This window comes from Tetrao urogallus, assembly GCF_951394365.1.
Source record: "Tetrao urogallus genome assembly, chromosome: 6".
Taxonomy (NCBI): domain Eukaryota; kingdom Metazoa; phylum Chordata; class Aves; order Galliformes; family Phasianidae; genus Tetrao; species Tetrao urogallus.
In genome coordinates, this window is record NC_136819.1 from 28,117,783 (window position 1) to 28,138,443 (window position 20,661).

At 49.0% G+C, this 20,661-nt stretch overlaps 1 protein-coding gene across 1 annotated transcript; it reads left to right on the top strand.

Moving 5' to 3' along the window:
- Positions 1-15,422: 15,422 nt before the first annotated feature.
- On the top strand, positions 15,423-17,484 carry CCDC177 (coiled-coil domain containing 177; the record flags this gene model as incomplete). Its single annotated transcript, XM_079536849.1, has 1 exon — positions 15,423-17,484. The coding sequence occupies exon 1, from the start codon at positions 15,595-15,597 to the stop codon at positions 17,482-17,484; it is 1,890 nt and encodes a 629-aa protein (XP_079392975.1). The 5' UTR covers positions 15,423-15,594.
- Between the last annotated feature and the right edge of the window lie 3,177 nt (positions 17,485-20,661).

Below are 20,661 nucleotides of genomic sequence, written 5' to 3' on the forward strand. Positions count from 1 at the left end.
GCTCACCTTCACTTTCACGTGACGAGCCTACACTTGTAAAAGAGAAGCAAGCCAACCTAATGCATCCCGTGTGAAGCCAGGTCTCCTCATCGCAACTCATCCTAAGGAACACGCTGCCAGGAGCTCAATTCCCTTTCTCCAGTGTGAGGGGAAACATCACTGTCGGGCAGCGCTGGGTTCCAGCCTGCTGCTCCGAGGTGAGCTGAGATACCTGATCATTGCCTGCTTTGACCCAAGCCCTCCCCAGATCCTAAGTTCTAGCAAGGAATGCGACTGGCTGCTAAAACAAAGAGCTGAGGAGCATCAGCCACAGGAAACAGGCTGTGGAAGGCCCCAGCCTTACACACAGCAAGCTGTTTATGACAAGCAACGTCAGAGCGCCTTCTGCAATGTGTTAGTTAATGATTAAGCTACGCCAATTAAGAACTCTAGCTTCTCAGCAAGGGATAAATACAGATGAAAAACTAAAACCAAAAGTCCGCTCCATAGAACATTGAGGGGCATGGGAGGGAGTGGGGAAAATGCAATTGTCACATCATGGTTTAAGTGAAACAACATTACTGTACCCAGGATGTGGCGGCTGTGGAAAGCCTGCCTTCCTACTTCTCTAAGGAAGAGCAACCTGGAGAGTCGTAAGGGCTAACTGGACTTCAAATTATCGTAAACTGAAAAAAAAGTATACTGAAGGGAAAAAATACATTTAGAATCCAAGCTCCCAGTTAACAAGTAAAGAAACAGGAAGATGAAGTGGAACAGAAAGAAAATACCTGGGAAGAAAAGCAGATCAATTCTGAATATTCTGCCCTTCTCCCTTTATTTTTAGTACCAATGATGACATATGTTCCTGGATTTTCATGCTAGAGAATACTGCTTGAAAAGGAAATGCTAACCAAGAAGAGAGAAACAAAGAGCAACACCAGAAACCAAAGGAGAAACCCAGGTAGATATGAAGAGATGCACATGAGCACCAGCCCACAACCAGAGCAGACACTGCTACTACATGCATTTGGGCATGAAGCTGCCTATGGTCCAAACTGCTATAGCAAATGGGAAACAGACATAAAAATGCAGTCTAGAGAGCACTCAAGGCCTCATGTGAAACTGAGCAGGATGTGTTCAGAAACACTTCTGCAATCCTCCTTCTGTTCCCACTTCTCGAGATAAAAATAACAGAAGAGGAATTCTGTTTTCTGTACTGCAGCTTCTTCAATCAAGTTCCCTCTCTCTGTCCCACTCGCACACTCCTACACCCACACCATTATAGGATAATTGATTCATACCATAGGAGATGAACAGAATGCTGAAAATTGATAGAACATGAAAAACCCTGAGTACAGGGCACTCGTTTGCAGGCTATGCCATGCACAAGCTAACTGAGAGTATTAAAAAATAAAAATAAAAGCCAATCACACACACGCCTTTTTATTTTCAGGTCATAAAAACACACTCACCACCCTGAAAACGAGCATTTCCTGGGACTGAACAACTGATATGCGAATAGTGCCAAGCAAAGGCAGTTACTCCTTGCCACTATTTTGCCCATTCAAAACACTTCATACTTCTTTTATCAGTGACATATCTTCTAAAGAGGGCCAATAGAATCAACCTCAGAAAAATTCCTGTTTGGTGCTTCCTGCAGCAAATGCTTCAATGCAGGCTCACTCCAGAGAGTCACACGAGCTCCTTACCTGCATACAGGCACTAGCAAAAGGTAAGTCTGGGCTTTGGACTCCTGCACTAAACACCTTACATCAGTTTCCTCTGAGATGCACCTGATGAAGCCTCTCTTTCTCTTCCTCAGTAGCTTTTCTCACAATTTTTTTTTTCTTTAGTTCAACTTATCTAGACATTATACCAGTATAGCCAAAAATTATGCATTTTGAAAAGACAGCAGATTTTTATATTGTCATTTCAGGCCTTTCCAAGCCTCCATTGGAAATAAAACCCCTCCATCAAAATGAATGCTATGAGAACATTGAGCTGACATGCTGCCACGAGCTGAGCAGATGCATTCGGTTTCCATCTTCTGGGGAAGCTCTTTAGCCTGTTTAAATCCTTCCTGTCCCACTGTTACACACTGGCACTAAAGAGGGTCTCAAACCACCCTGCAGAGAGAACAGTCTCTAGTGAGAGACTGCAAACCCCCTTACAAATTCATCAGAAGGGCAGCTCAGCCAGACTCAGGCCAGATTATCCACTAAGGATTGTCACCAACTATCCCCAGGGAACCTGCTATCACAAATCGAGAGTCTCAGCTAGGAGATCTGCTTTTATAAGCACTAGGATGAGCTTCCCCTCAGCTTTATATTGCCACAGAAAGGCTGAAGAGGCTATATCAGTACAATTCAACCCTTCCTTCTTGAGTTGCAAGACATATTCTAACACCTCTGTCTAACCTCTCACATCAGACCCATTCAGGATCCTCACCACCATTTCCCACCCTCTGCTGCAAACAGAAGGTAGCAAAAAGGTATGGTTGTAGCAGACAATTTTTTTGGTGTTACATTACACATAAAAATGTATTTTGCTCTATGCTTAGGTTTCAAAATCTTCTCTACTGCTAAACAGTTCATCTTTAGATGGGGAGGAGATCATTGGCGTAAAATAAAGCAATATGGTTTGCACATACATTCCTCCTAGGAAAACTTAGAGCTCCTTGGACTCATAATCAAAAGCCCATCAGTTTAGAGATGTTTAAAAATATTTGAGAAACAATATTTGTTTGCTCTGCCAACAAAGGAGGAAAGAGACAGAAAGAAAAATAAATTGCGTGTATGTGCCTACTTGCATTTTTTCAGTTACACATCCCAACATGTAGCACAAGATGCCACTGTGATCAAATCCAATATATCTTGCTCCAATGAAGTTCTTTTCTCACTTAAAGATATGAAAAACAAAGAAACACACATCTCCATCAAGAAACCTATTTAACTAAAGCATACAAACACCACTCATGTGCACCCCAAAAAAAATCTCAAACGACACAAAACCTCAAACGATTTAGACGACACTCCCGGTGAGAAACCTTAGAACTCACCCCTTTGCACTGAAGCTGGCAGCTGCAGGAAGCAAGGCACTTAATGCCTCATCACTGCTAGGGGACTGGAGGAAAAAAGGTGGCAGCCTGAGGAATTATCCCTGTTCTGATTAGCATCAGAACAAAGGCTCACATTAGTTCCGTCAGCAGCAGGGCTCCCCAAGAGCTCCGAGTAATAACCTTGTCGAAAGCATTAGAGGGATATTCCTCCATCCCTTCTCAATCTACATCTCATCTCTAAGAGAGAGCGTGGGGGGAAGGGGGTGGAGCAAGGTCCAAAACGCAGCTTGATGTTTAATTCTTTGAAAGACAGAGTCTGGCGCTGTCTTAGCACTAATTCTGTTCTAGCTTCTCAAGGGTAGCATCTGGGAGCAGATATGGGGAAAACGAGAGAAAAAACCAACCACAAGCAGAACACATTTTCTGTTCTTTGAAAAAGATTGAATAGTACAGGTGGCTTATCATGCAAGGTTAACTCTGGAAGGCAAGAGTTCAAAAGTCTCTGTAACAAAGCCAAGAAGTGGTAATGGCATGAAGAACACAAAAGAAAAAAACATCGTGTGGTACACAAGCACCATAAAAAAGTCGGAGGTATCAGGAAAAAGGATGAAGCACAGTTATAAAATTTTAATAAAATATTTTAGACTAGATTTCAAAAGAAGAACCAACACTAGCAGCACGTGGATGTCTCATTACAGCAGGAAAAAAAATATGGAAGGCAGCACATTCTGACAAGTCTGGAGAAAAATCTCTGGTATACGGACAAAACACACACATCTAAAAAGCAAAGAAATGAAAGTAACCACCTTAGCTTTCATCTTACCTGATGTTGGCAGAAGCTAGCATACAGCAGTCGTTGTTAGTACAATAGAAGTGATGATTCAGTGGTGGTAGGTTGATTTGCACACCTAGAATGCACAAAAAGATAAGGGCATCACCACATAAACGAGCCACTAGGCTGAGGGGAAAAAGTGTTCCATTACGTTTTTAGAACACAGGCATACAGATATGCTTCAGATACATGCATTGCCTGCTGAATTCATACCTGCATTTGAGACAAAGAATGTTCAGAACTACCCTCACACACTCCATTTGGAAATCTCAAGTATAGAAATACAAAAGCTCTCAGTTTCAAACATAACAGAGAATTACTGCAGAAGATTTTCAGCAGAAATCAAGCTTTATGATTTTTTTGAGACAAACTTCTGAGAAGTAATTCAAAATATGCAAACTAGAACTGCATCAATTCCAGCTATCCAATACACACACCCACTTGTACAAGTGAAAAAAGCTAGGGGCCATAAATCTTGCACACTTCCCTAACAAGCATAGGAGAAAGAATATTTACTTCTTTGCATCAGAAATCAGGGGTGCATTTTAATAGTCTATCTCCCCTATCCTTTTATTTTAGCATTAATACTAGAAGTTCAAAGACTTGAGAAGATGGCTATTAGTAAGATCACCACATAACTTTCTCCAGCTCGGATGGAAAGCACAGCAACTGAGAACTGAGCAAGCAGAGTATCAAAAAGAAAGTAAAAGCTGTGCAGAAGAAGGAATTTCTGGCTTGCCCACTTAAAGGTCTTGCTCTTAAACATTTAAATAACACCACATTTCAGTATTTAATGACACGTTGACTTACTGACTCTCAGAATATGCAAGTCCTTCAAGACACTCATACAGCAAACCAGAAGCAGACTTGAAATGAGGTTCCCACAGCTAACGAAATGAGAAGCAAACCCAGCGAGCTTCTCTTGTCTGTTACTCAAATAGCCACATGTTTATCAAAACACACATCCCCGACTGTACAGTCCTGCCACCCATACCTACAAAGAAGCCTTTGGTGGGTCTCTATTAGCAGAGTTGTATGCATGGTTTTATAGTCTCCGCTCACAAATCCTATGATGAGTCTCCAGCATATTTTTGTTGCACATCACAGAAACAGCTTACAGTATTTCAGGATCACACAGCTCTTAAAGGAGTTGTAATTAACATCAGCACCCCTAACTAGATCTAACAACATGCCTTACAAGAGCAATCGGCACAAATGGTCTCCAACACCCAAAGGAGATTCTGGCAGATCCTACAATATAACTGCATTAGAGCAGGCTGCCTCAGTATTGCTTAAGAGTTTGAGAAGTTATTTACTAAGTGAAAACAAACAAACCCACAGCAACGTTAAATGGGTAAAGGACATTCCAGCGTTTCACCAATCTATACATTTAGAACTATAAATACAAGTTACAGCCCCTTTCAGAACAAGCTGCCTTAGCAACTACTGCTGGAAACCAGAGACAAGGTACACATTTATCTACTGAAAGGTCTGTGTTTTTGTACAGCATAAGAACGTCACTCTCACAACATCTCACACACAGAAATAAAATTATATGAAAGAAAACTATCACCAGAATTTCCCTGTTACAACTTATGCTCTCTTACAGCCCTAATGCAATTTTATTTGAAATTTTCTTTGCTCATCTTCACTCCTGTACAAGATTCAAACTTCGGTTTGCTCAGAGACAGCTTCACTTCTAATTCACTTTATTATAAAACCCCATTAAAGCAACGCAAGGGACAACGAGGAGCAGCAGCAAACCACAGAAACGTTTATCTACAAACTGACAGGAAAATGAGTTCAGAGAAAGCATAAACAGCGTTAAAGTTTTCAAAATGGTTCTGGATCTTTTTTTAAGCATAAGCAAAGGACAGAGACACAGAATTTTCATACCAGTTCTCTTCCAAGGAGGAAGTTAAATGTGGCTCATCTCAGCCTAGCAGGTTCGAGGGAAAGCCATCCTCATAACAAGCAAGTTTACATTGCTGGACTGAAAGCCTTTCTGGTTCGCAGCATAAATATGATGCAGCGCTCTCCTCTGCCCTGTGCTCTACCAACTCTAAAAGCTGCATTTACCTTGCCTAAAGGTTACAGCTGCAGAGGGGACAAACTCCCTTTCCAGTTAATGCTTGCTTGCAACAGGAAAGCGAATTTATGGCTGAGTGGGCTGGTTGCCAGGATAGCAGTTTCCCTTAGGGAATCACCAGAATGACACGAGACACATTGATCCTTTTTGCTGTGGAGAAGGTTCCCACTGCATGCTCCACTTCCAGAGCCTGTCCATTGTTCAACACTCCAGCAGAGAGAGCCAGGAGGTGGGGGAAGGGGCAGCTGGAGCCAAGGGGAAGAGTCCTGCACCTCTAACTTCTGGTCCTGAAGCTCCTCAGTAGTATGCAATTTCCATATACAAGTATCACTGGTTTAAAATAAGCTGGAAAGCAAACAGCAGACCAGATTGCACTGGTCTTTGGGAACCTTCAAAAGAAAAACGAGTGCACGGGTCAGCCTGGAAGCTCCAAGTTCCCAAAGAGTACTCAGCGCATTACCATCAGAAACATCCTCTTACCCTCACTATTTTCATTTTGCAAACATCCTGCTTGCAAGCTGCCCAGAGCTAGCCGGGTGAGAACATTGAGTTTCCTGTGAGAGAACACTGGTTTCCATTGCTTTGTACCAAAACAAACAGCAAACCAATGCTGGGCGCAAATATTTCTTGCTGCATACAAAAGCTCACTTCCTAGAATTTATAAAAAGCATTCTCACTGGTTAAGTTTAAGATCAACTTTCGCAACTGCTCAGCAAACAAGCCTGCTTGCAGAATGAAAGATCCGGTCTGCATAACTACAGAAAGGCAAAGCCTGGTCAACAACAGGGGTTCTGAAATACAGAGAGCGCTTCATCTGTTCCTAAATTCCTGTGTTGGGGATCAAATCGTTACATCTGAAGCAATTCCATTTGTACCCAACACAGCTTCAAAACTGAGATCAAACACGTATTGACGGCATTTTGAAAGATGTGATGTTTGTCATGATGGTTGGATAAACATAATTACGAACTACTGTACTTCTGGCAAGAGAAGTCTGCTGTAACCAATACCACATTATGAGCAAACATCTTTGCTACAGATGGGATAGGGCTTCCTTTTTCCTGTCCTCAGAGATGCCTGTGTGCTTCTATTTACCTACTCCCAAAGTAGAAGGGAACCCCTGCTGCCCCTAGCCCCTCTGTCAAGCAGAGCAGACCCAGCCCTGCCACAGAAGGCTCCCTTGCCCCCAGCTCAGCCCCCTGCAGAGGTCAGCCAGCTCCAGCAGTCCACAGGGGCTGAGGGAGACCCAGTGCCAAGTGGAATGCAGGGGAAAGCAGGAGGAATGCTGGGGAATGCTTGCATGCAATTGACCTGTCATGCAGGCACTTGCGGGCTTCTCTGGGAGGAACGCAGATCAGCAAGAACAAACACAAAGGAAGAAAGGAGGGAAAAAAAGACCCAGGTTCTGGGCGCATATGTCAGACTTTACTGACCTGACAAAGGCCAGCAGTTCACATCTGTTTCTCACAAAAGCAGAACAAGTGAGAGATGTGTTCGGGTGGCAAGGAAGTGGGTAGGCACAGCATGAACAAGCACATTGATAAGAAGGAGAAGTGATGTAACAGGAACAGCCCCAGACACAGAAACCCATGTCTGCAGCTAAGGTTGCACAGCTGAGGTTAAGACTGCTGCAGATTGCTCTCACTGCAAGATAAGGCCGTTCTGCAGGCAGGAACAGAATAGCTGTAAAAAAGCGTGATCAGAAGGCAGAGCTAATCCTGTCAGAGCCGCTGCAGCGGCAGTAAGCGCTGCTGGCTGTCTCCCCAGCAGCTCCTGCCAGATCGAGCAGCCGTGTCAGCCCACCTTCACCATTGCACTAAGCATAAACTCTGCCGGTAACTGCGTGCAAACTGCAGGGACTCAGCGAAGTGGGCGACCCGAGGATACCCCCGCTCTCCTCATAGACCACAGGTGGCCAATTTGCATGACAAGCAGAGGTGACAGAACCAGAGCCTCTGCTGCCGAGAAAGTGCAAAACCGTAAAACAGCGACTGGGAAATGTCAGACTCCCGATCAGTGCTTTCCCAGACCTCACCAAAACATCTGCATATGAAAAAACCTTTGAAAGCAGCAACACGAGGACAACTGGATTTTCATAGCGCCTTTTAAGGTGAGGTTATAACTTCCTTATCATGTGCTACTTTGCTCTACAAGGAGATGCAACGCTCCAACAGCACGCAGCAACGAGAAACCCCTTAGATTTTACCAAATTTGCTAGATGAGGTGACAGCTCCTCCAGCCATGTAAAGGCTCCCCTCTACAGAAACAAGCCTTCCTACCGTCAGCAGCACTCTGTCTCCCGGCCGTTTGTAAAACACCCGTTTACATAACAGGACAAACGGATCGTGGAGGGCAGATGAATCTCCAAACGGGAGAGAAGTTTATGTTCTTCTCAAAGTTTTGCTCGTTATCAGAAGTCACAAAAAGACAGGTGCCACAGCAGCAGTCGACCACAGAACCCTGCGCTGAAATAAAGGGACAGACACACCGTGGCACGTAACGAAGAGCCGGCAGAAGGGCAGAGATTTACGATAAGACACCTGAGGAGGAGTTGAAGAATGAAATCAGCGATAAACCACAGCCACAGAAGCACCGATCCTCACGGCATCGGCGTTTAATATGCAAACCGCCCTGCGCTGAGGCATTTCGCCTCTCTTTGATGTACGCAGACAAGTTCTAACTGGAGGTGCAGGACGGGAGAGCCCCCTCCGCCCATTATCTCTGCTGCCTATCGCTGCTCCTGCACAGAGGGGAAAAGGAGACAGAACAACAAGGAAAAAAAGTGTGAAAAAATCGTTATTACTGCAGGAGAGAGGCAGCGTGCTGCCTACTGTGAGGCAGGGCGCGGGCGGCAGGCTGCTGCCCGGTGTCTGCAGCCCAGCAGAACAGAGAGACGAGCTGAAGGCAGGGCACACAGCAAAGGCGTTCCGAAGGCGCGGTAGGAATCGCGGAGCTCGCAGCCCCCTCCGAGGAACTTTCGCTCCCATTGTTCTCACAGAGCGGCCCCAGAAAGCTCCGGGCTCGCGGTGACAATGCGTGCCGCTGCCAGGAGCAGCACCATTACATAACAGCGCCGACGGGAACACGCACAAAGGCACAGGGAGAGGCGGGCGGGCAGACGGCTGCCCTCCTTCCCCGACCCGCCGAGCTCCCGAACACCGCCGGCATAACTCCGGCACCCTCCCACCCTCCTCCGCCTCCCGCACCGCGATCGGCTCACGCACGACACAAACCTCGCCAACTACCGTATTTACGCGAACCCACCGCCGACCAGACCCGACACACCACCGCACTTTTTCACCTCTTCCTCCCGTCGCCTCTCCCTCCCGGGTGCGCCTCCCACACCCCGCCCTCCGGTTCCCGCCTTCTCCTTTCGGCTGCTCACCGGCCGGAGGGGCGGCGGGGCGCGGGCAACGGTGCGGCAGCGCGGGGCTGAAGGTCGGCGGCCTCGCGCCCCGGCCGGCGCCGCCGTCTTGCCCGCCCCCAACAGCCCGCGCGCCGCGCTCCAGGCCCCGCCCCGCGCGCCGCCGGCCGGAGGCGCGCGGGGCGGGGCCTGGAGCGCGGCGCGCGAGCCTTAAAGGGGCCGCGCGCCCTTATCCACCCCATCCGCATCGCCCTGCTACAGCCCGCTCGCAGCTCAGCGTCGGGCCGGCACCGTCCGGGCCGCCATCGCCCTCTGGCGGCTGCACAGGGATAAGAAAAACGTGTCAGCAGAGAAACTGCAGGCATTACTCTATAATTAAGAAGTATTCTTGATGAAGTTTACCCCTCGGTGTGATTTTGGATGTATTCAAGGCAATCTTAGCAGCTCGGGGTCTTGTTAACCGGTGTGAAAACAGCAGGGGCAGCTCCACCTTGGATGACTGCATTGCTGGGTGTGCAATGTGTCTGTCCACAGCGAGCGTGGTACTTGTTTTTCACCAGCTAAACACTTTGCCTTTCTCCTCAGGCCGTGCTTTACGTCCTTCAGGCTGAGTGCAACCCGCTGAACACATGGCTGTCCAGCTAACAAAGCAAGGGAGGGGCCAGCTCCCAGCTTCTGACCCCTCTCTCTGCCCTTCGCTCCTGGATAGAGCAGCAGCAAGGAGAGAATCTCTTCTTTTTGCCTCCAAGCTCCTTGGCACAGCACTGTAGGCGATTTGGGAATGCACAATTGGCTCAAACTGAGAGTAGGACATTAAATTCTATACCCCAGAAAACTACATTTCGGTGAGGCTTCTGACAGAGGAAAAAGGATGGAATATTGATATAGTTCCTCTGAAAATATGACAGCAGTATGCCACGGTCCAGGTAGAAATCCTACAGGAAGAGAGAAGCCCTTAGTAATGAGCTCATCAATGCCTCAGATTAATTAAAACTGAAGTATTTTTAAATCTCCACTCTTAATCTTTGGTTACACTTTGCATTTTGCTCCCCTTGAAGAACGTCACCAGCAATTTCACTATTCTTTAGTAGTTTCACATAGTAATTTCCAGGCTGTGCTACAATAAATTGCACAGCTTGAAAGCTGAAACAGCATGGAAGACTGATCATTTGCTCAAAACCAATGGTTTTCAATTAAATGGATGGAACATAACTGAATTTCAGTTTTGGCTTGAAAATGTAACCAGAGTTAGCATGTGTTATTGTTGTTGATTTTACATTCAGTAGCACTTGCTCATTGGAGATGATTATGGATCAATGCTTGCTACTGATTTAAAAATAATGGGGATCCAGTGGTGGTTCGGACCCTTATCAGGGATCAGAAAACACTTGAGCTGGGGCTGAAAACTGCTATCACAAAGGCATTCCCTGCCCAAACCCAACTGCCACACAGCCTTTTAACACATGGTACAGTGAGGTCTGTCCAAGCTGGGTTTTGGTGAACTCTGAAAATAATTAAATTCTGCAGAGAAGTTTGATTTTACTTTGATGAGGAAAGCAAACCACTGCATTTCTGTACGGACATCAGGGCTCATGGAGATGCAGTTTGCAATACTAGCTTATGAAGTCTGCTCAGACCACTCCAAAGGTATACTCTGAGCTCTCACATAACACAGACCTTTCGACATCCTCATGCTGATTTCTGAATAATTTATGTATTTGTTTATCACAACCTCAGTTTGCTTTGTGACCCTGGGGTAATCTTCCATGATTCACCGTGTTCAAGGGCCTCATAACGCTCATATGAGCGTGAGCTGCCCACTACAAGCTGAACCTGACTAGGACAACTGTGTGCCTGACGGTCAGCATCAACATCATCTCTGATTTGGTTTGGTCCAAAACATGCCAATATTCTAATTTCTTCAAAAACAGCTGCTGGCAATGGAACATCCTCAAAAACAAACACAACTAACTCTCACAGCTATTCTTGTTTCCATGGAAATACACATTGACAGGGCTTTTTCTTTCATTTTCAATATTCTATCTGCCAGTCTTCCATATTTTCTCAGACTACTCTGGTAGCTGCATAGATTGTACCCGAATACAAAGACTGCTGCAAGTGTGCCAAATGTGCACAAAGCCAAATAGACAGCTGCTAGGCACATCCCCAGGAAAGAAGCAGTACGATGCTCATTAAGGTGCTTCTTTGATCAGAGAAGAGACACCAACCAGCACACCCAACTAGATGAATGCTAATAACAGCTCGCCATCAGCACAGTCACATGTTAGCCTTAGACTCCAGCTTTACATTAGAGGGAAGGACATTGTATTTGCAGTGCAAGTCTGTCCCCAGTGGCTGCCAAACCTTTTGCTTCTGGATCTGGCTCTGCATTGTCTCTCACCATATGTCCCTGTTTCCAGCTACCTCCTCATGCCCTATCTCTTCTCTGTGTGCATTTTCTATGCATCTGCCCAGCAAGAGGCACCATTTCTCCAGAGACTTAGTGAAATGGCTGAGGGACAGCCACAGACGATAGCATGAAGTAGAGCCTCTGGGCTATGAGCAGTCAGTTTTCTTCCTCAGCTTCGGGCAGTTTGTTTGCAAAAGCTTGGCAGGGGCTGCAGAAAAGGGCCGGCCACCCATGGGAGGAGGGAGGCATTGCCTGCATCTCACAGGCAGGCAGCTTGTGCAGGAGAAAAGCAAGAAGCAGGAAGTGACAGAACAAGAGGTTGAGCACAGGAAAGGATAAAAGGAGTCAAGACTGAAGTATCCCAGAGAAGGATTTTGGCTTTTGTCAGGTTATTGCACCAGCACTGTGGCGTGTTGGGTTTCAGGCCTGGCTACAAACCAGGTCTCATAGGACTTTATGTTCAGCATTAGGCCTTAGACTCAGTGCCTCATGGAAGTCTTAAAATGGCTCATCAAGCTTCCCACTGACAGGGAAAGGCTGTGTTGTGAGGCTCTGGTGAGCCTGCGAGTGCTGCGGGGGCTGCCCCTGGCAGGGAAGACACGTGTGGCTCACAACAGTTAGGTCAGGGTCCTCCCAGCAACAGTGTAAACAGCATGAGAAAGAGAACGCAGAAATTGCAAAACAGATGGAGACAGGAGTCAACCTGGAAAACTTTTGCTTGTTGCTATTTAGCAAGGAGGAAATAATTCACCAGCTAACATTCCCATGGTGGAGGGAGAAACAGTTCTAAAAAGTCAAATTGTTAAAGTCGAAGCCAAAGCCTCGTTAGAAGAGCTAGCCAACTGTAGAAGGGGAGATGCAAGAGAGAAGGAAGGCAGTGCACAGGCACCAGGGCAGCATGCACAGTCCCCCTATGCCAGGACACACAGAAGCAAATGCTCGGCAGAAGCCCCGGCTCAGCCCAGCATCAGCAGCCACGGGAGGACTGACGCTCTGGAATGAGTTCAGAAGGAGGGTGATAGCTGCTTGTGCAACCACAAGCAATTGGTTTACAATGAGGATATGTTTTCCTTGGCTCTGAGGGAATTTGGAAACGGTTTACAAACATTTGTAAGGCATAAGCTCAAGCAGGAGAGAACTGTCTAGCCAAAAAAAGGCAAATTACTTTTGAGAGAAGATAAAACAGTAAAGAAAAACTGAAGCAGAATGTTAACTAATGACATTTCACCAAAGGGCTTTCATAGGTTGTGAAACTGCTCTCCCAAGCAGACTGGGGGAAAACCCAGGTACAGGCAGTTCTAGAGCCAGACTGGGAAGGATTAATTAATACATGTGAGCAGAGAGCATACAGAAGAACTCATTGACTTGAAACAAATATTTCCATCTCCATAATCCGTAGGCATGATTTCCCACTGCCCTGCATCTCTTGCTATCATTAGCAGTGATGCAAACAAAGAAACTGTTTATCAAAGGAGGAGGGTAACCCTATGGTACTGCTCAGCCTCTGTGCATAGATTTCTCTCATTTCCAGCCAAAAGAGAATTAGGGTTTAAATTGGTGTGGGGGAAAATGACGCATTAGCAGCGAACCTCTTTGGCTCCTCCAGAGGGCACCTCCTACCCCATCCCAAGTTTCCCTTAGTCTTGATGAGATGGGGATATGACTTCAGTGTTTTGATAGCATAAGCCTCCAAAAGTCATACCCAGCTACTTCTCAAGCTGTCTGACAAGCCCCCTTCCTACCCCTAGCCATTTGGGTGGCTGCCTATGGGAGTCCATAAGATCTACACAGAAACCTGAAAGGTAAGGTTCAGCTACAGCCCTGTTCCAAGCTGAAACAGCAATCTGCCAAAAGCCCTAGGAAACCCATGCCTCACCGGGCACACACTTGCCAGCTAATAAGTTTCCACAAAGAGTGCAGCAGCGGCTTGACAACAGCTGTGCTGCAACTCCTGTTCGTGGTCAGCACCTTCAGCAGTGAGCCAGGCTCTTCTGACAGCAGAAAGCTGCTCCCTGGCCCAAGGATGTTCACATAACTAATTACCAAGCTTTATAACCACCCCATACAGACTATGATGATGATGAATGAATTAGATTACATAAGTCAATACGGTTCATTGGTGCAGTTTGCCCACTCAATACATCCTCACTGTGCGCATCCATCAACGTGGAGGATGACACGGATTCAAAGTCTTTTCTCATACTAAATGGAACCACCACCTACCTGCAGCTCTCTAGCTTCTCCCAGGGACCCCCTGGGCCTTTCCTGGGTCTTTCTCTCACTGTCATTGTCCTGGATCATCCTCGAAGCTCTTTGATGAGTGCCTTGTCCTTCCTTGTTGAAACAAAGCAGATTAAGCTGCATCTATAATCTATACTGGTTACATGATAAATTGCTGAAAAGCACTAAGGTCACAATGCAGTGCCTAACAAACATTCACTACTGTTTTTCTCTGCCTGACAAAAACAGAGTTGTTCCACTGTGTGGCACAGATGCTCTGCACTCCACAACCAGCAGTGATTCCCTCTCTGCTGAATGATATTTCTAGGGCAAGGCATTTTCAGTGGCTGTTGAGCTCTAGACGCCTACAGAAATTCTGAATCTACCACAGTAACTGCAGCCAGCCTGTTCCAAGCGGGTACCTGGAAAGCTGTACTGCACTGCCTGCAACACTGCTCCAGTTCCCTCCTTCTCAGTCCTGACATATCTCTGCAGCAAGTAGTAGCTTGCAGTAGCACTAAGGGGAATAGGGGTGCATAGCTGGAAAGTGCTTTGTGCTGAAATTTGAGTGCCGTGCCGTTCTGACACAGATTCCCAGCGGCCCCAAGCAGGCCACCTTCATCTCCCTGCGGCTGTTTGCCATCTGCAAAACTGGGCTAGCATCCTTCCTCTTTGCAACTCTCTCATATCGACCGTAAACACGGATGGGCTTCTCTGCGCGCGAGCACTGCGCAAAATAAGAGGCACGACTCAGAAAGAACCCCTCACTGCGAGAAGGACGCGTGCACAGAAGGACACGGGGCCGGCGGGTGCACAGCGGGACCGCCGCCTTGCGCGGCAGCGGCGCCGCCCGGCCCGGCCCCGGCGCGGGGGCTTCGGGGCGGGTCCCCCGCGCCCGCCTCCGCCCGCCCTCGCTCGGGAGCGCGGCTTGGCGGGGCTGCGGCGGGGCTGCGGCGGGCGGCGCGGGGCCACGCAGCCTGCGGGCGGCCGCCGTGCCCGCCGCCGCCCCGCGGGTGCCATGGAGGAGCCGCCGCCGCCGCCGCCGCCGCCTCCGGCCACCTGATCCCCGCGGCTGCCGCCTCCGAGACAAAGCGCGGGGCTGCCCGCCGCGCCCGCCCGGTGAGTGCCGCCCGCGGCTCGGACGCGCCCCCCTCCTCCCGTTCGCGGCCCGAGCACCCCCGCCCCAAATACCCCTCACCCCAAACACTTCCGCCCCAAACGCACTGCCGCGGTTCAGCCCCCGCGCTCCGAGCATCCTCGCTCACAGCCCGAATACCCCCCTCCCGCCCAGTCGAACTCCCCTGTCCGCAGCCCGGGCGGCGGTCCCGGCGCTCCGACCCGCAGCCACGCACCTCCCGCGCACGGGAGAACCGGAGGGATGGGTGCGGGGCTGCCCTCTCGCCCCGTGCGCCCCAGAGACCCCCCGCGTCCGCAGCCTGTACCCTCCAGACACCCCCACGGAGGGTCGCAAAACACCACCGCTACCAGCCGCCCCGTGCGCCCCAATCCCACCGCACCAAAGCTCCCCGAGCACCGAACTCCCGCCCCTGCTCGGCTGCTCCATCCGTCCTTAGCACCGTGCCGGAGGGACAAAGAGGACCGCAGGCTCACCCGCCACCGCTCTCTCCTCGCAGGCCCAACCATGGTGGAGCCCCCAGCAGAACCCCCCGCGCAGCCCTGTCCCGCACCCGGCGGGGCGACAGCGGCGACGCCGGGGGAGACGTCCCGACCCGGTGAGCAGTCTCCGCTGCTGCACCTGGACCTGTACAACTTTGACTGCGCGGCGGCGGAGGGCAGCCGGTACGTGCTGACCAGCCCCCGCTCCCTGGAGGCCTGCGCCCGCTGCGCCGTGCGGCCGGTGGAGCTGCTGCCGCGGGCGCTGGGCGAGCTGCTGCGCGAGGCTCCCGGGCGCTCCATGAGGGTGGCCACCGGCCTCTACGAGGCCTACGAGCGGGAGCGCCGCCGCAAGCTGCAGCAGTGCCGCGAGGAGCGGGAGAGGATTATCCGCGAGGAGAAGCGGCGCATCCTCGCTCCGCTCGGCAGCCTGCCTCCCTCGCCCGCCGCCCGCCTCGCCCCACGGGCTGCCGCCAGCGCCGCTGTGCCCCGTGCCGTGGGGAAGGCTGGGGCGTCAGGAGGCGCCAAGGCCAAGAGCCACTCCCTGGACTCGCTGCAAAAGCGTCGGGAGGGCAGCTGGGGCAAGACCTCCTCGGAGTCGGGAGCGTCGTCCTCATACAGCGGGGAGAGCCTGCGGGGGCTGGGGGGCAAGGCGCGCGGCCGGGGCCGGGTGGCCGACGGCTCCCTGCTGGGGCGCAGCTTCAGCCTGGGTGACCTCAGCCACTCACCGCAGACCGCCCAGAGGGTGGAGAGGATCGTCAGGGAGGTGAAGAGGAAGAAGGGCCTCTCAGAGGTGCCTGAGAGGGACAAGAAGATCGCGGCGCTGATGATCGCCAAGCACCAGGAGGCCAGCCTCCTGCGGGAGCAGCGGCAGGCGGCCCATCTGCAGTGGGACAGCCAGCGGCGCCTGGCGGAGCAGCGGAAGGAGCAGGAGGAGAAGGAGAAGCAGAAGGCCCTCCTGCAGGGCCAGAGGATGTGGGAGAGCCAGGTGGAGAAGCGGCGGGGAAAGCTGAGCCAGGAGCAGCAGGAGGTTGCCCTGCTGAAGCAGAAGCAGAGGCAGGTATGTGAGGAGAGGTGGAGGGAGCAGGCGGAGAAGCAGGAGCGGCTGCGGAGGGAGAAGCTGGAAAGAGCCGTCCAGGAAGACAAGCAGAAGAAGCTCCATCAAGAGCACAATCTGAAGGTGAAGGAGGACAGCAAGAAGGAGCAGCGGGAGCGAGAGGAACAGATCCTGCAGGAGAAGCTGTCCACAGCCGCGCAGAAGAGGCAGAGGAAGGAGGTGCGGCTGCAGAAGGAGAGGAAGCAGCTCAACCAAGCAGAAAAGCTGAAGCACGAGACTTTGCTCAAGGAACTGGCCAAGCAAGAGGCAGAAGAGAAGGAAATGCTGAAGGCCTCCCTGGAGATGAGCTTGTCCAAGGCTCAGGAGAACTATGAGCAGCTAGTAGAGAAGAGGAACCAGGAGCTGAGGGAGAAGGCCAGGCGGGAGGACATGCAGATCCAGAGAGCTAAACTGGCAGCAGAGAAGAAGGAAAGAGAGCAGAAGGAGCACTTGGAGGCCCTGGCTAAAGAGACAGAGAGGAAGCTCCAGCATGCTGCCCAGGTGGCTGAAGAGGTGGTCCAGGAAAAAGCCCGCAGGTTGGTCTTGAGCCGTCTGGAGAAGGAGAAGGTGCAGAAGATGAACAAGCAAAAGGTGGAACAGTATGAGGACTTACGGCGCAGGGAGATTCTCCTTTCTATCGAGAGAAAACTGGAGAGGAGCGAGCAGATCTTCAAGGAGAAGAAAACTGTCTTAGAAAATGCCAGGTCTGTAGCTCGGGCATCCTTCCATGTCCGGGAAAAAGTACGGGAGGAGACCAACACGCGCACCTTTGACAAGATGGCCTTCGAAGCAGAGCTGCATGCCAGCCTGGATAAGAAATGAAAGGTCTTGCTGGGGATATGTGATCAGTTGTCCCTCATAATGCATCAGAAAGCTCCTCTGCATTAACAGTTAGTATTTTAAAAAATAAAACTAACCACCCTAATTAATTATTTTGGGGGAGCAGGGTACCGCACAAAAATGTGGCAGCTATTTCACATACTTTTTAAAACTTGTTTTTGTTCTGGATGTGTTTTAAGGACTGACCTCAGTCATCTTTACAAAGGGGAAGCAAGCTTTTGCATCCTCTACCCCACAAGCACAGAGGGCTGCAGAAGAACTTTGCGTGATACCTGTCAGTTACCAATTGATTGTCTAAACTGGAGCTGACTACAGCGGCACTATTTTTTGTTGGAAAAACAGACAATAGAGACTATGGGCTATTCTTAGAGCCTATTGACAAAGAACCCAAACCAACCCAAGCTGATTTTGGTTTGAGTGACATTCAGTGTGGTTTAACATACAGGATTGCATTTTCAAAGCTGCTGCGCACTCCGGAAGGTGAAAATGGTTCTCTTGGAGAAGTCCATGTGCCCCCAGGTGCATCTCATTCACTGCTGATATCAAACACTGGGGAAAGAAAGTGCGGGTCAAGGCTTCACAACACCATATAAGCAGGCATTACAATCCCAGTTGGGTAGAAGCTGTTAAAACGCTCACAATCTCTGCAGTTTCACTTCTGCTGTTTGCAGCTTTCCCCAGTATCCTTACCCTCCTTTCCAAGTGTCTCTTACAAAGGTCCATAGAGTTTCTTCTTTCAGAGGAGAGGAAGGAAGGAAGAATCTGTGGGCAATCCACAAGCTGACAGTCATCCCAACAACCCATTTGTACATTAAGATGTAAAGATTAACAAACCTGTGGAAGCTGGTCCTTGTTGCAAACGTGCAAATAGAAATCTGTGAACAGATTGCATAAAGGGGCTGAGGAATATCCACACTGAGAATATTCATGTTTGACAAGAACCCGAGCAACCTTCTCCAGCTCAGCCTGCTTTGAGCACGAGGCTGGACGAGGCATACACCAGAGATCTCTTCCAAACTACTGGCTGCGTGAGTTGCTTGCAATGAGACTGTCACCCTGCTCTTACTGTTGTCTGCTGAGTAGGGCAGCTTTTATGTATCTGCTGGTGCTATCAGTTGCATTATTATTTTAGGGCACAAGAAAGAGGAGATGCACAAAATAAGGTATGTTACAGATTCTCTTAGATGACGATCACTACATTTTTTTACAACTAACTCAATACTATTTTGAGGGAAACAAGACCTTTTGACATGAATGCACTGGAAATGTGAAAGCCTACCTACACCCTGTGGACAGCATTCAAGTCAGTGTTCTGTTCCAGTTCTCCATGTTTACTCACTGCCAGGTTGAAGTTAGAAACCCGCATCCAAACCAGGCACTTTCTGTTGGTTTTTTTTCTGGCTCCAGGCAGTGCCAGCGCTGTGCTCCACCATCCGTGAGTGTGCTGGGTTGCTGTGGTGATAGCTGTCAAACCTGGAGCAAGGGAGAGAAGCAGCAAGAAGAGCCAGGTTCTCATTTCCTTGCAGATGTCTCTGACGTACAACACAGGGAAAGAGGAAACCAGAAGAAGGTGACACGGGCATGCAGTGTCACATGCATAGATCACTTACCTCTCAGAAGGCTCTAAAGAAAGTATTAAATGAATAGCAACAACAGCAGTAGACCAAGCACACTCTGGTACCCTGCAAGGCTGGAGACATTGTAAAAGAAGTGCTGGAAATGAAGTAATCTTGTAAAGTAAAACTTGCTGTCTTTGAATCACAGAGTGATTGGCGCTGTGGGGGCAGATGGCACAAAAAGCAAGAAGTGGGACACCTGAGTTGTGCTAGCTCAGTTGTTGGCTTGATATGTAACATCAGGTACGTCCTTGCGGGCTGGCCCTGCTCCTATTGATATAAAAGGAAGCAGAATCGGACTGTTGGGATTGAGGTGGCTTGCAGGAAATAGTAACACACGGCTTAGCAAAGCACTTCCAGGACTTTGGATGAAAGATGCTAACAAAGCACAAAGTACTGATTTATTTATTTGTTTGTTTGTGGTGTTACTAAAAAAAAAGCACATCCGTTGGTGAAAATGGTCAGGTAACACCAAAACCTAAAAAATGCACAACTGTGGGAAGGACAACGGTGCTAGCGTTTCCAGCTAGGAGCTGTCACTTCACTCTCCTCTTTGAAACTACAAGTGATTTGAAAAGAGAAAGCAATCCTGCTGTCCTGCTGTACCACCAGTCATGTTTATGCGCTGTTTGTACTGCAGTGTGTAACGTGGTGGGCAGATGAGTGGACACAGCCGCTGTCATTTTTTCCCTTAACTGAATTGCACCCTCTGATGTTACATTTCCAATGCAGATCAAGAAAACTTTTACAGCCCAGGAGAGGCGCTTTGGCCACTGACTGTAATTACACCTCAAGTCCGTGTCTTGCTGCTGACTGAGTTTGACAGCTCAGGGCTACAGCCAGACTAATCAAAGCACACCTCCATGGTGGTAATTGGATTGGCTAACTGCTGTTCCTATTCTGCGCAGTGTGCAGCTTGAGTTTTGAATGTGCAATCTTTGAAAAAAAAATATTTTTTTTCCAAAAGACACAGATTCGTGTATGGACTTTTTTCATTTCTGTAGATATTCCAGTATAAAGCTTGTGAGAGTCAATGGAGTTTATAGCTGTTTATAGTTGTAACAAAGAATTTGCTTCTAGATCATGTGCATGCCTGCTACAGAATGACCTCTAGATCTTGGACTGTCTGCACTTTAAAAGCAGCAAATGCCCTGTACTGGGTAATTGCTGTGACTGATGGCACATCTTAGGTCTGGCTAGCATTGAATTCCCAGGTTTCTCCTCCTAAACAGATTTCATATTGGATTCTGTAGATCTAGTGGATCAACCCAAAATCTAGATCCAAATGCCACTATACTCTCAAATCTGAAACCAAACACATGTGCACAAACCTGTAACTTCTCCTATAAAGTGCTGTACAGGTTAGCAGTGCCGATGGACTGGAGCTCCTGCTAGCATTTAACCTGATGGAAACCGCTCTGAAGAGTTTCTGAAGTTGAGATATTGCAACACTGGGGAGAGAGACTCCATTATCATCTAAATGTTCAAAAAAGAATTACAGTACCGAGTCTTGAGATTCATTTTCAGCTAAAGCTGGAGATCT